Consider the following 10765-nt stretch of genomic DNA (forward strand, 5'->3'; position numbering starts at 1 on the left):
TGAATGAGAGGATTCCCTGGTGCCCCAGGGAGCCATGGCACACAGTTTGGGAACCACTGTTGTAACCTGATATGGTGAAGCCCAGACATAATAGCAATTTCCTAAGAGATTCCCAATCAAGTATGCATGCGTAGGATAGCTGCCATAAGCATAGACATGTAGACCCAAAGAGTATATTTTTGCCTTAGAATCTGCCACTAGGCAGGTACACATTTTGTTGTGAAAAGGCCAAGCTTCTGTCTTGCTAGGTTACCTTACACTTCTAGTCTGACAATCCAATGAAATGTGAACGCTTGTGTTTTTATTACAGTTCTTTCTGTCCTATCCATCTTATTCAGAAGCAAGTCGGAATGTTGCCAGATTATTGAATGAAAATGAGGGGAATGGATTAATTTTGGAGTGATCCTGGTCTTTCTAGTCAGTTTCCTCTCTGATTTGTCTTGCATCTGGATAAGTGCCCTGGATTTAGGATAGAAAATCTCCTAAAGCTTCTCAGGTTTCTAGGGTTGGTGATAAGCCTGAGAGGAGTTTGAATGTAGCCATTCTAGAATTAGAAGTCTGCTGCTTTAGAGAGATGTAGACAAAAGCTTGCCCAGCCCAGTTTGGAAATCAGCATGATTCACTGGAACTTTGGTTACTGAAGGAGCATGCGACACAGCCAGCATTTGTATTGAGCATTTTCCTATCCTAGTTCCCGTTATGTTTATTGCAGATTTATCAGCATGGCCTTTTTGTGACATAGCTGCCTATCTGAACTCTCTTCCTTTCAGGAAGGAAAACTGTGCAAAAATGGTATTTTTAAAAAATAAACAATGATGCATTAATTTTGGTTCCCCCTAATTAATTAAATTAATTAATTAATTTTGGTTCCCAGATAAGATTAGGTACTGTAGACTACAAACTGTCTGACTTGCTTTCCTAGCATTTGAAGAAATTTGATTATCAATATTTCTGGACATGCTAGAGAATCTTTGAATCTTCTGTTGCCTTGTAGTTGTGTTGTAAGAATATCATGCTGGGCTCGTCCAGCAGGAAATGAATGACTTTGCATTGCCTTGCTTCATGTCATATCCTGCTCTATGTGAGTTTGCTTGAAGTCTTATTGGGTTGTATACTAAGAAAGTTGTCTCTTTAAAATTAATTGGATTTAAGTTGGCTCTGTAAATGACTAACTTGTAACATATATTTCAATGGTGCTTAGTCACGACTAACTTTTCAAGAATACGTCCCACTGAGTCAAAGAAGCCTTAATCTCAGGTAAGTGTGCGTGGGATTGCAGTCTTAAATTGTCTTAAGATACCATATTGATTCTGCATTTTTAAAAAAAATGTCTGGCTGCTGCAGTTGCTGGATATTGACAAGGCAAAGAGGAGTTAGCGGAATATTTTATTTGCTTGAAAGCTATCTAGCCCCCTTATCTCTGGAGTCCCAAGTAGGGTGTACTGCCAGCAGGTTAAGCTTTTCATGGCAAATAACTAAACATTATCTACTGGTAATAACTGGAGATCAAGCAACCATTACAGCCAGTTATACTAGCCAGATGAAAAGTTGGTTAGCCTAGTGGAAGCACAATGTTTTTATATTATTCCCTATTACTACTCAGCATTTGTATAACACTTGAGTATGGCATTTAAAGTGCTCCATATACAGTATTTTGTTTAGTAAAACAACTCTTTAAGTTAGGGTGGTATTGTCACCCCCATGTTGCAAACAAGGAAATGCTGAAGCTATGAGAGATTTCCCAGTTCCTAGCAAGTTCATAGTAGAGGCAAAGTTTGAACTACGGATTATTTTATATCTAGAGCATTCTCCTAAGTCACTATGCTACACAAGTTCCCTATCATGATTAATTTGTTTAAAGGGCATTCAAAATGATTGCTGCATCCAAAAATAGTGTACTGTACATGCAATGCAATCAAGCACCAGGAACCAACCCTCCCTTTTTTACAAGAAAGAATGGTTGATAAGATTTCTGTTCTCTCTCTCTCTCTCACACACACACACACACTTTGTTCTATACGGAAGAGAAAACTTGCTCAGACCAGTTGTGCTTAAAATACTTCCTAGGTATTTTTAGTGCATATAAATCTGGTATTGCTGGTGAAGGTAACTTGCACTGATAATCAACAAGCTGTTGATGCAAGCTGGTACTCAGTTCAGGAGTGCAGATGCAAATCTTCCCTCCTCCACAATAAAGGCTAAGCTTCCACTAAGCCCAGAGCCTCATGCTGCAGCGCCTTAAAAAGTTCCATAACTGCCACCTACTGGACATAGACCTTGTCACACCTCCATGAAACATGTTTTTATTTGGAAGACTTTCCCCTCAACTTTAACAGGTGCCCTTGTATCATAAAGTAAAACCACAAAAAAAGGTAAATAGTAAGCAGTAAGACAAAAACAGTAGCTAAAACTAGTTTTTAAAAGTCTGCATCAACAGGATGGACTTTGCCTTGTGTACTTAAAAATTAGCAGTGAAGCTGCCAGATGAACAAGGCTTGGAGAGCACCGAGTTTGGATGCAGTCTCTCTTTGGTAGCCTAACTCCTGATAAAGAAGAGCCTCTGAAGATCACCGAGAAGTAGGTTCATATGTGAGAGTTAGACCAGGGGTGTCAAGCCCGTTTCATTTAGTGAGCCGAATAGCATTCATGATGCCTGCTGAGCGCTGGAGGTGATGTCAAAGCAGGAAGTGAAATCATAAAGCAGGTCAGGACCAGAAATAAGCACTTTTTTCCTCTTAGAAACTCTCAACTTCGAATGACAGAAGAGAAAATATGTAAATCTTGATCATATTTTCAAGATATGGGACAGCCTAATTCTCATGTGGGCTTCCCTTTCAGCAGTGACAGCACAGCAGCCGACACTGGGAGAGGCTGACAAACCGGACAAAGAGCTTCTGAGGGCACAGCTGGGCCCCGGGCCTTACATTTGCCACCCCCGAGGGCTTTAGATGTCAAACACAGCGTGTTGAACCGGGCCCAGAAACGAAGCGGGAGCCAATGAAGATCTGGAATGATAGTCACGGCAGTCAAGACATGACCACCTGCACCAGTTAAAGTTTCTGAACCTTTCTCAAAGACAGTGCAGGCCGAATGCACGATGGTGTCTGGCAGGGGTAACTGGCCAGGGCCTCTCCAGCAAGCTGCCACAGCACTGCCACGGCACCCATCACTGAATCCAAGGAACGCCCCAAGCGCTTCTGCTTAGTCCAGGAGGCCCCCGAGTCACCAGACCGCCGACTGCCCTCCTAGTGCTGAGGCTCAGACCAGCTTCCCGAGGACGGTCGGTTCGTTCACCGAGCGAGGCGCCAAGAGCCAGGCTGCCCCGTGGCCAAAGGCGAAGGGTCAGCCTGCGGCTCTGCCTTGACGGGCTGCCCTCTTCCTGAGCTGAAGGCGCTTCCAGCGGCCCGTGTAGGCGGCCCTTCCTGCGCCGCCGCAGGCTCTGCAGCTGAGCGTCCCCCAAGGCGGGAGCCGGCGCGTGCAGCGACAGTACTGCGCAGAGCGTGCTATCCTCTCTCAGCACACGCGACTTCTCCACTGAGCACGCGCGGGAGCCTTCGCAGGGGGCTGGGACGGGCTCAGGATTCGACGCAGGGGATTGGTTGGCCGGCCGTCCAATCGGCGTGGCCTGGTAGTCAGGACGCCGGGCGGAAGGAGGAAGAAGAGGAGAAGTGTAAACCGCTCCGTGGTTGGTCAGAGCAACCAAATCGTAGGTGCGTCCTGATTGGCCTGGGGAGGTCTTGCTTGGTCCGAGTTTTTTCTGGAGTCGGGACAAACAAGGAGTGTTGTGCCGGGATTGGCTGGAGCGTTTTCGTTTGTCCCCCACCATTGGCTGCGGGGCGAAGATGGACGTGCCCTTCATCGCTTCCTCCACCCCTCGCTCTTTCCTCCGGAGGTGGGTGTCCTGATTGGAGCCGCCGCGTGAGCCGAGGAGAGGGTCGCTGTCGCTGCTTCTGCCGGCACCATGAACATCCGGAACGCGCGGGTGCGAGTCCTGGGCTGGGCTGGGCTGGGCTGGGTGGGAGGGTGGGAGGGAGGGGGCGGCCAGGCCAGGCCAGGCCAGGCCAGGCCAGGCCAGGGGCAGAGCGGTGCAGGCCCTTCAAACCCCCCCCCCCCGTTTATCTCATGTCAACGCCTGCAGATTCTTGTGGCTGAGTCAATAAAAGCGGAGGTGGGCTGAGACGCGGGAGATCCGGGTTCGAATCCCCCCCCAGCCACGAAGCCTCCTGGGTGGCCTTGGTCAGTCTCTTCCTCTCAACCCCACAGGGTTGTTGTGAGGACAGAAGGAGTGCAGCAGCTCTTAGACGTAAAGCGCCCGGCCCGGTGGACTAGAGCTGGTGCTGCTTCTGAACATGGAGGCTCCCTTCAGCAGGTGCGACTGGGGACCGCTGGCAGACTCCTGGCAGACACTGCTGCTGTGTCTCCTTTAGCTGTCTCTTCTTCTTGTCTCTTCCCCACTGCCAGCCCGAGGACCTGATGAACATGCAGCACTGCAACTTGCTTTGCCTGCCGGAGAACTATCAGATGAAATACTACTTCTATCACGGACTCTCCTGGCCCCAGGTGACTCCAAGACCTCTGCGTCCCCCAGGCACTAGAGTGGTGGAGGGTGTGGGGAACGATGGGCCGGAGCAGCGTGACCATCCTTCAGAGAGGTCTGGCCGCCTCCGCTCTCTCTGCAAATTGCTGCTCTGTACTGATAGAGAGATTTTTGGGACTTGGTTTTTGGGTTAAAATGCTAAGCAAACATAGACTTTTTTAAAAGCATATAGAAAAATTTATTTACATGTTATTTATAGATTAAGAATAGATTAGGATGGATACAGGTTCTAAGTTACCCCATGGTGGATCTTTGATTTCTTCTCCGAACTACACCCAAAACTCCTGTACTTGTACTCTATGAAAACAAGTGACCCATGTGATATTCATGTCACTTCCCTCTCCTTATTTGGCATACTGGTGCATGGTTCTTATGATTTAGGGACATATATGTTTGTTTGAACTTCAAACTTTGTTTGAACTTTGTTTTCAGCCCTTCACCCTGAGTTGCCACCTGCCCAAGCACCGGTTCTAGCCCAGGACTCTCCAATTGCTGACCCCATTGTATGCCTCCTCCCATTGCTTGCAGTTGGGAGAAAGCCACCAGCCTAGATCATTAAGCCTTCAGATGACTCCACTGAGCTACAGGGAAGGTCTTGCAGGCTTCTCTTTTCCTTGAGTAACATTCAAGGCTTTGTTGACTTCTCAGAATCTCCTTTGCTGCCTTTGGCTGTTTTGTCATGAGGCTTGGCCTGGAGCAATGTGAGCTAATTAACAATCATTATCACTTGGAAAATCAAGAGTGATTGAGCATGGTGTTCACTGCATTTGCTGCAAAAGACTGGGGTTGGCTTAGCATTGGGGAATCCCTGAGTCCACTCTCACCTTTATCATAAGTTCACTAGGTGACCTTAGGCAAGCCTAAGGTTCTACCCGGACAACATGTGGTGGATTCCCAGAGGTAGCAGTGACTTTTCCTTATGCTTTGTCCCTTCCCCCCAGCTGCCTGCTTTGTAGTACATTTGAAATCCTGCTAGCTGTAGGGCAAAATGAGCCTGCCATGTCTCCCCCTATAGTGGAGTATGGTGGAGTAATTAAAACCGTATTGCACATTTAAAGCTAACTTCCGGAGGGAGTATAACTGAAGCACTCTGAATTCTCATAACTATGTAATAATACTTCAGTATTTAGACTGTTTTTCATTGCTCCCCTTTGGTCCTGCTTCCACATAAAAGCTGCTCCTTCTCAGAAAGCAAAAGGTCTGTTATGCCTGTGGATAATATTCTCAGTCTTTGCCCTGCCACAAGTGCTCCTCTCTGGCCTCTGTTATTATTATTATTATTATTAACAGTATTTATATACCGCTTTTCAACTAAAAGTTCACAAAGCGGTTTACAGAGAAAAATCAAATAACTCATGGCTCCCTGTCCCAAAAGGGCTCACAATCTAAAACCACTGTCTTACTCTCCCCCCAGCTCTCCTATATTGCTGAGGATGAGAATGGGAAGATTGTGGGCTACGTGTTGGCTAAAATGTGAGTAGGAGAAATGACTGGCTGGCTATAGGATGACTGTGAATGAGTTGTGAGTTGGTTCAAACCTTCCTCAATCTGTCAGTTTCTGCTCCTTGGCCTTAGGGTGCAATCCTAACCCAGCACTGGCATAGCGGTGCCAATTGGACATGTGCTGCATCCTGCAGTTGGGTGTCACTCACGGAGGCCTCCTCAAAGTCAGGGAATGTTTGTTCCCTTACCTCAGAGCTGCATTGCCCTTATGTCAGTGCTGGAAAGCACTGACATAAGGGGTTAGGATTGCACTCTTAAGCAAGTTGCTGTTGTCTTGGATTCAACTGCACTTCCACCATATGGAGAGAATAATACTGACCTGCTTCACATGGTGGTTTGTGGGTTTTTCAAGAAATGCCATGTTCTTTGATGTATTTCTGGGTTGGGTATGTTGTATTATCCTTACTTTTTAATTTGAGTTGGAAGGTGTGAATGTTAGAAAAAACAGCATTACAGGCTAGGTCAGTGATTTTCAACTAGTGGTACGGTATGACAGGTGACGCTTGGCTCCACTGCCATGGTGACCTGGCACTGCCGTGACCCTACTGAAAGTAGAGGTGGCTGGGGTGTAGTGCTTCAGTGAGCAAGATGGGATCTGTTTCAAAAGAGGCACAGTTTGGAAAAGAAGGGTATCAAGTGAAGGCAGAGACAGCTGTGGGGCAAATTACCCACTTCTGTGTACAGCAGCTATCTTTAGTGGTAGTCATGGTACCTTCAAAAGGTGGTGCTTGAAAAATTGGTACTTGCAAAAAAACAAAAGAAAAAAAAAAGAGGGATGGTGAAACGTTGGGGTCTAGGTGTGGGGTAGTGAAGTGTGAAAAGTCAAGAGACTTCGGCGGATGGTGGTTTTACTGCAGTATTGCTAGATATGTTTGTAGTGTGTGTGTGTGGAAGGTTTGAGTTATGCTGATATCCCTGTTCTGTCTCTAGGGAAGAAGACCCTGATGACGTCCCCCATGGACACATAACATCACTGGTAATAATGCCCTGTCCTTGGTCTTCTATTGTTACTGTTGTGTGACAGGTCAAACATTTAGTAAAGAGCAGCGAAAGTTTGGGAGTGGCTAATCAGCCATCTATTAGGGCCTGGATTCTCAGTCTGTGGGGTGGGTGGGACTCCTAAAGGGTGGAAAGGATCTCTTTGCCATCTGTGAACCTCAGCAATAACTTTTCAAGCAGCAACTGAAGTGCTCTGTTTCTGCCATTCAGGTTAACACCCAGAGCAGCTTGGAGCACCTCTTTGCCAGGCAAGGGGGTTGATTAGGGGATAGCATTCCTACTAGAATGATGTTTAATTTCCATTCACACTGAGCAACAAACTCATGTGTGCAGTGGGAGGGGGGTTCATGTCTCTTCGTGTGAGAATTTTGTCACAGAGATGGTTGGTGTAGCATTGGAGAGTCCATCCCAGAGGACACGACCATTTTTTAGACAAATATTGGCTGTGTCCTGAGTCAACAAAGCTTGAGAGATTCTTTTTAGAAAGAGAGAAAAATTCTTCCTTGGAGACCAACTTTCTATGACAAGTCCTTCCCTCCTAACCACTCTTCCCCTTTGCCAGGCAGTCAAGCGTTCCCATCGACGCCTGGGCCTGGCTCAGAAGCTGATGGATCAGGCTTCCCGTGCCATGATTGAGAATTTCAATGCTAAGTACGTCTCCTTGCATGTACGTAAGAGGTGAGTGTCTCTTTTTCCTTGTTCAGCTCCCCTGCCAGAGAAGTAAAGTGCTGTGTCATATATGTATTACTCGGGACTAACTACAAGACTGCCAAATGTCCGCACCATGGATACTGCATACACCTAGTATGCACAAAGGGAGTGTCCATCCTCCTGTGCAATTTGTCTCTGATAAATGTTTTCAACCCGTGTTGCTTCCTTTTGCTGCATATGTCAGAAGTGGGGAGCTAACTGCTTTTGGTCCTCCACCTCTGTTTTCTGGGGTTCCTGGTCCTCTGCCCAGCACTCACTTCCATGGCTTCCTTCCAAGTTTTCTTCTGACTTAAGTGGATCATTCTTCATTTAAACTCCTGCAACCTCTAGCCCCAGTTGAAGATATTGTTTACAAGAACGCTGTTCTGCTTAGAAAGGAAAGGGTTTAGAAAGGAGGATGAGAACCCTTGAGACCCCCTGATCTTCTTACAGTGTTCCTATTCCTCAGATTAGTCCCATGTTCACAAACTTGTTCAACTTTTTATCTTGCCTTGCAGTAACCGAGCAGCCCTGCACCTCTATTCCAACACTCTCAATTTCCAGTGAGTATCATGGGGGCATTGGTGGCAAGGTTGTGTTGGAAGTGTGGTTAGACATGTGGAAATCTGAATGGAGATGCTGGTGACTCAGTGCCCTTCATAGGATTAAACAGGCACATTGAGCAGGTTTGTGCAGGGCTGGCCTGAGCCCAACTGAAGTAGTCGCCTCAGGCAGCAGATTGGGGAGGGACACCCATATTAGTGGAGCATCAGGCAGTGGCCAGCTGACCTCTGACCAGTGCCAGCCCAGCTTGGGCTTGTGCTAAGCCTGCTCTGGCGCTGACTGCCACAAGCGTGCTTTATGGCACGTTTGCAACTGTGCACACTGGCAGCGGACTGGCGCATGTCGAATAGGATTGGGCCCGAAATCTGAGTATTAAGCTTTGGCTATTTCTAAGGCAGACTAACACACCAGAAATGTGTTTCAGAGACTGGAAGAAAAAAATGCAGCTAATAAAATACTTGGATGTTCTTTATGGCAATAGAACGTGAAGGTGTTGAAGGGACCCCAGTGCTAGAAGATAAAAGCAACATCTTTCTAACCTGCTCTTTAGAACTGACAGGTGTTTATACAATTCCTTGAAGCTTTTTTTAGCCACCAGCAACATTCTCAAAATCCTCAAATTGCTATGTAACATTTCTGTAGTGCTTTCTGCATGTTGAAAATTAGTAATCTTAACAAAGACCTTGCAAAAGTCAGTATTATCCCCCATATCAAACATGGTGCCCTGAGGCTTGAGAGAATAGGAAGTTGCCTACACTTACTGCAGTTACAAACTCCTGAAGAGAGATTTGAATTGGGGGCTACGCAGCTCCAAACTCCTAGCTATTATATTGCACCAGCCCTGTGAGTTTGAAGCAGGTTTATGGGACTGGACTGTAAGAATTTTCAAGTGATGTTAGCATTCCTCCTCCTTTCAATAGGATCAGTGAAGTGGAGCCCAAATACTATGCTGATGGAGAAGATGCATATGCTATGAAGCGAGACTTGACACAGATGGCAGAAGAGGTGAGCATGGGCCCTGCTGATACCCTCTCAATGCCTTGTCCATCTGTCCTTCATATCCCAGACCTGAGCCTTCCACTAAACTGCTCTTCAAGCTGTTCAGAATCTTAACTAGGGCAGACATTGGCAGCCTGTCTTCTTTCATCCTAACAAAAGTGACCACATGTGAGTTGGCTCTTGACTTTTCGGCTCCTTTAGAGACTGGCAGAGATACCTGGACAGGATCACTGTGTTGCTGTGTTTATTCCTCTCTAGCCCTAAAGGGGGGGAGAGAAACAATTGAAGGCAGGCAGCCAAAAGCTTATTCATCCATGTGTGTATATTTGCCTATGATCTCCTCTAGCATTTGCTATGTTTCTGGGGGAACATCCAGAATTCTCAGCTGTCAGCCTGGCTTACAGAAGGCCACTACTCTCATGATGATTGTAATGTATAGCCAGACTGTTAGTCACGATCAGCTCAATATTTCAGAAACTACAGTCTTGCTTTAGCATTTTGTGCATGTCAAGGGACTGATTTTTAGCTATAAAATTCTGAACAATCAGTGTCTCTGTGTACATTGGAGATGGTCTCCACCCTTCTGTTCACCTTTAATCTTGGCCATCTAAGAAAATGCTCCCCATCCCTGCAATCTGAACAAAAAAACCCCAGTCCAACTAAATGAGTGCATCTCTCTTGGCAGCTGCGGAAGCAGGTGGACTTGAAAGAGAAGACAAAACATTCTGTACTGGGCTCCATCGAGAACAAGGCTAGTGATCACAAGGCTAACCATATGGGCGAGTGCTGCCGGGATGAGAAATGCTCAGGAACTGTGTTAGGCACTGGACCTGAGGCCGAAGATAGTGGGGACAGCAAAGATGTCAGTGAGGTCAGTGAGGCCACAGAGAGCACAGACATCAAGGACAGCTCAGAGGCCTCTGACTCTGCCTCGTAGCAAGGGCTTCTGCTCTACTCTGCACTCCAGCTGAAGGATGTGTCCTGCAGAGGGTCATTGTCCTCTCTAGCTAGGGAGGGTCACTGTCCTCTCTTGCCCCTAAAGATGGATTGGAAATAAAACATATGGAACAAGAGGCTTGTGTGTCTGTTGGGCTCCCTTGTATGGGATGTGGAAAAGATCTCCCAAAGAATCTCATTTGTACAGAGAGGCCAGCAGGCTGTGGTGCTCCTGTGTGTGGCATAGTTCTATGGCTTATCCCAGACCCTCTTTGCTCTCCGTTACTTCAAGCAGTGTTGCATGGCTCATATTCTAAAGTTGTCCCCTTTTACACAAGTCACAATAAGAGTCCTACTGGATCAGATCAGAGTCCTGTATCGTTCTGCATTCTACCTTCCACTGCCAGGTGCCTGCAAGCAAGGCATGAAGGCTACAACCTCTCCCATGTTGTTGCTCTTTACATTAAGTGGCAAATA

General features: G+C 46.7%; 1 protein-coding gene across 1 annotated transcript; it reads left to right on the top strand.

Moving 5' to 3' along the window:
- The first annotated feature begins 3860 nt into the window (after window positions 1-3860).
- NAA10 (N-alpha-acetyltransferase 10, NatA catalytic subunit) lies at window positions 3861-10425 on the top strand. The gene is made up of 8 exons (XM_066613740.1): window positions 3861-3982; window positions 4462-4560; window positions 6012-6070; window positions 7031-7076; window positions 7662-7777; window positions 8308-8352; window positions 9274-9358; window positions 10038-10425. The coding sequence occupies exons 1-8, from the start codon at window positions 3962-3964 to the stop codon at window positions 10287-10289; spliced, it is 723 nt and encodes a 240-aa protein (XP_066469837.1). The 5' UTR covers window positions 3861-3961; the 3' UTR covers window positions 10290-10425.
- The last annotated feature ends 340 nt before the right edge of the window (window positions 10426-10765 follow it).

This window comes from Tiliqua scincoides, chromosome 2 (genome assembly GCF_035046505.1).
Source record: "Tiliqua scincoides isolate rTilSci1 chromosome 2, rTilSci1.hap2, whole genome shotgun sequence".
Lineage (NCBI taxonomy): Eukaryota > Metazoa > Chordata > Lepidosauria > Squamata > Scincidae > Tiliqua > Tiliqua scincoides.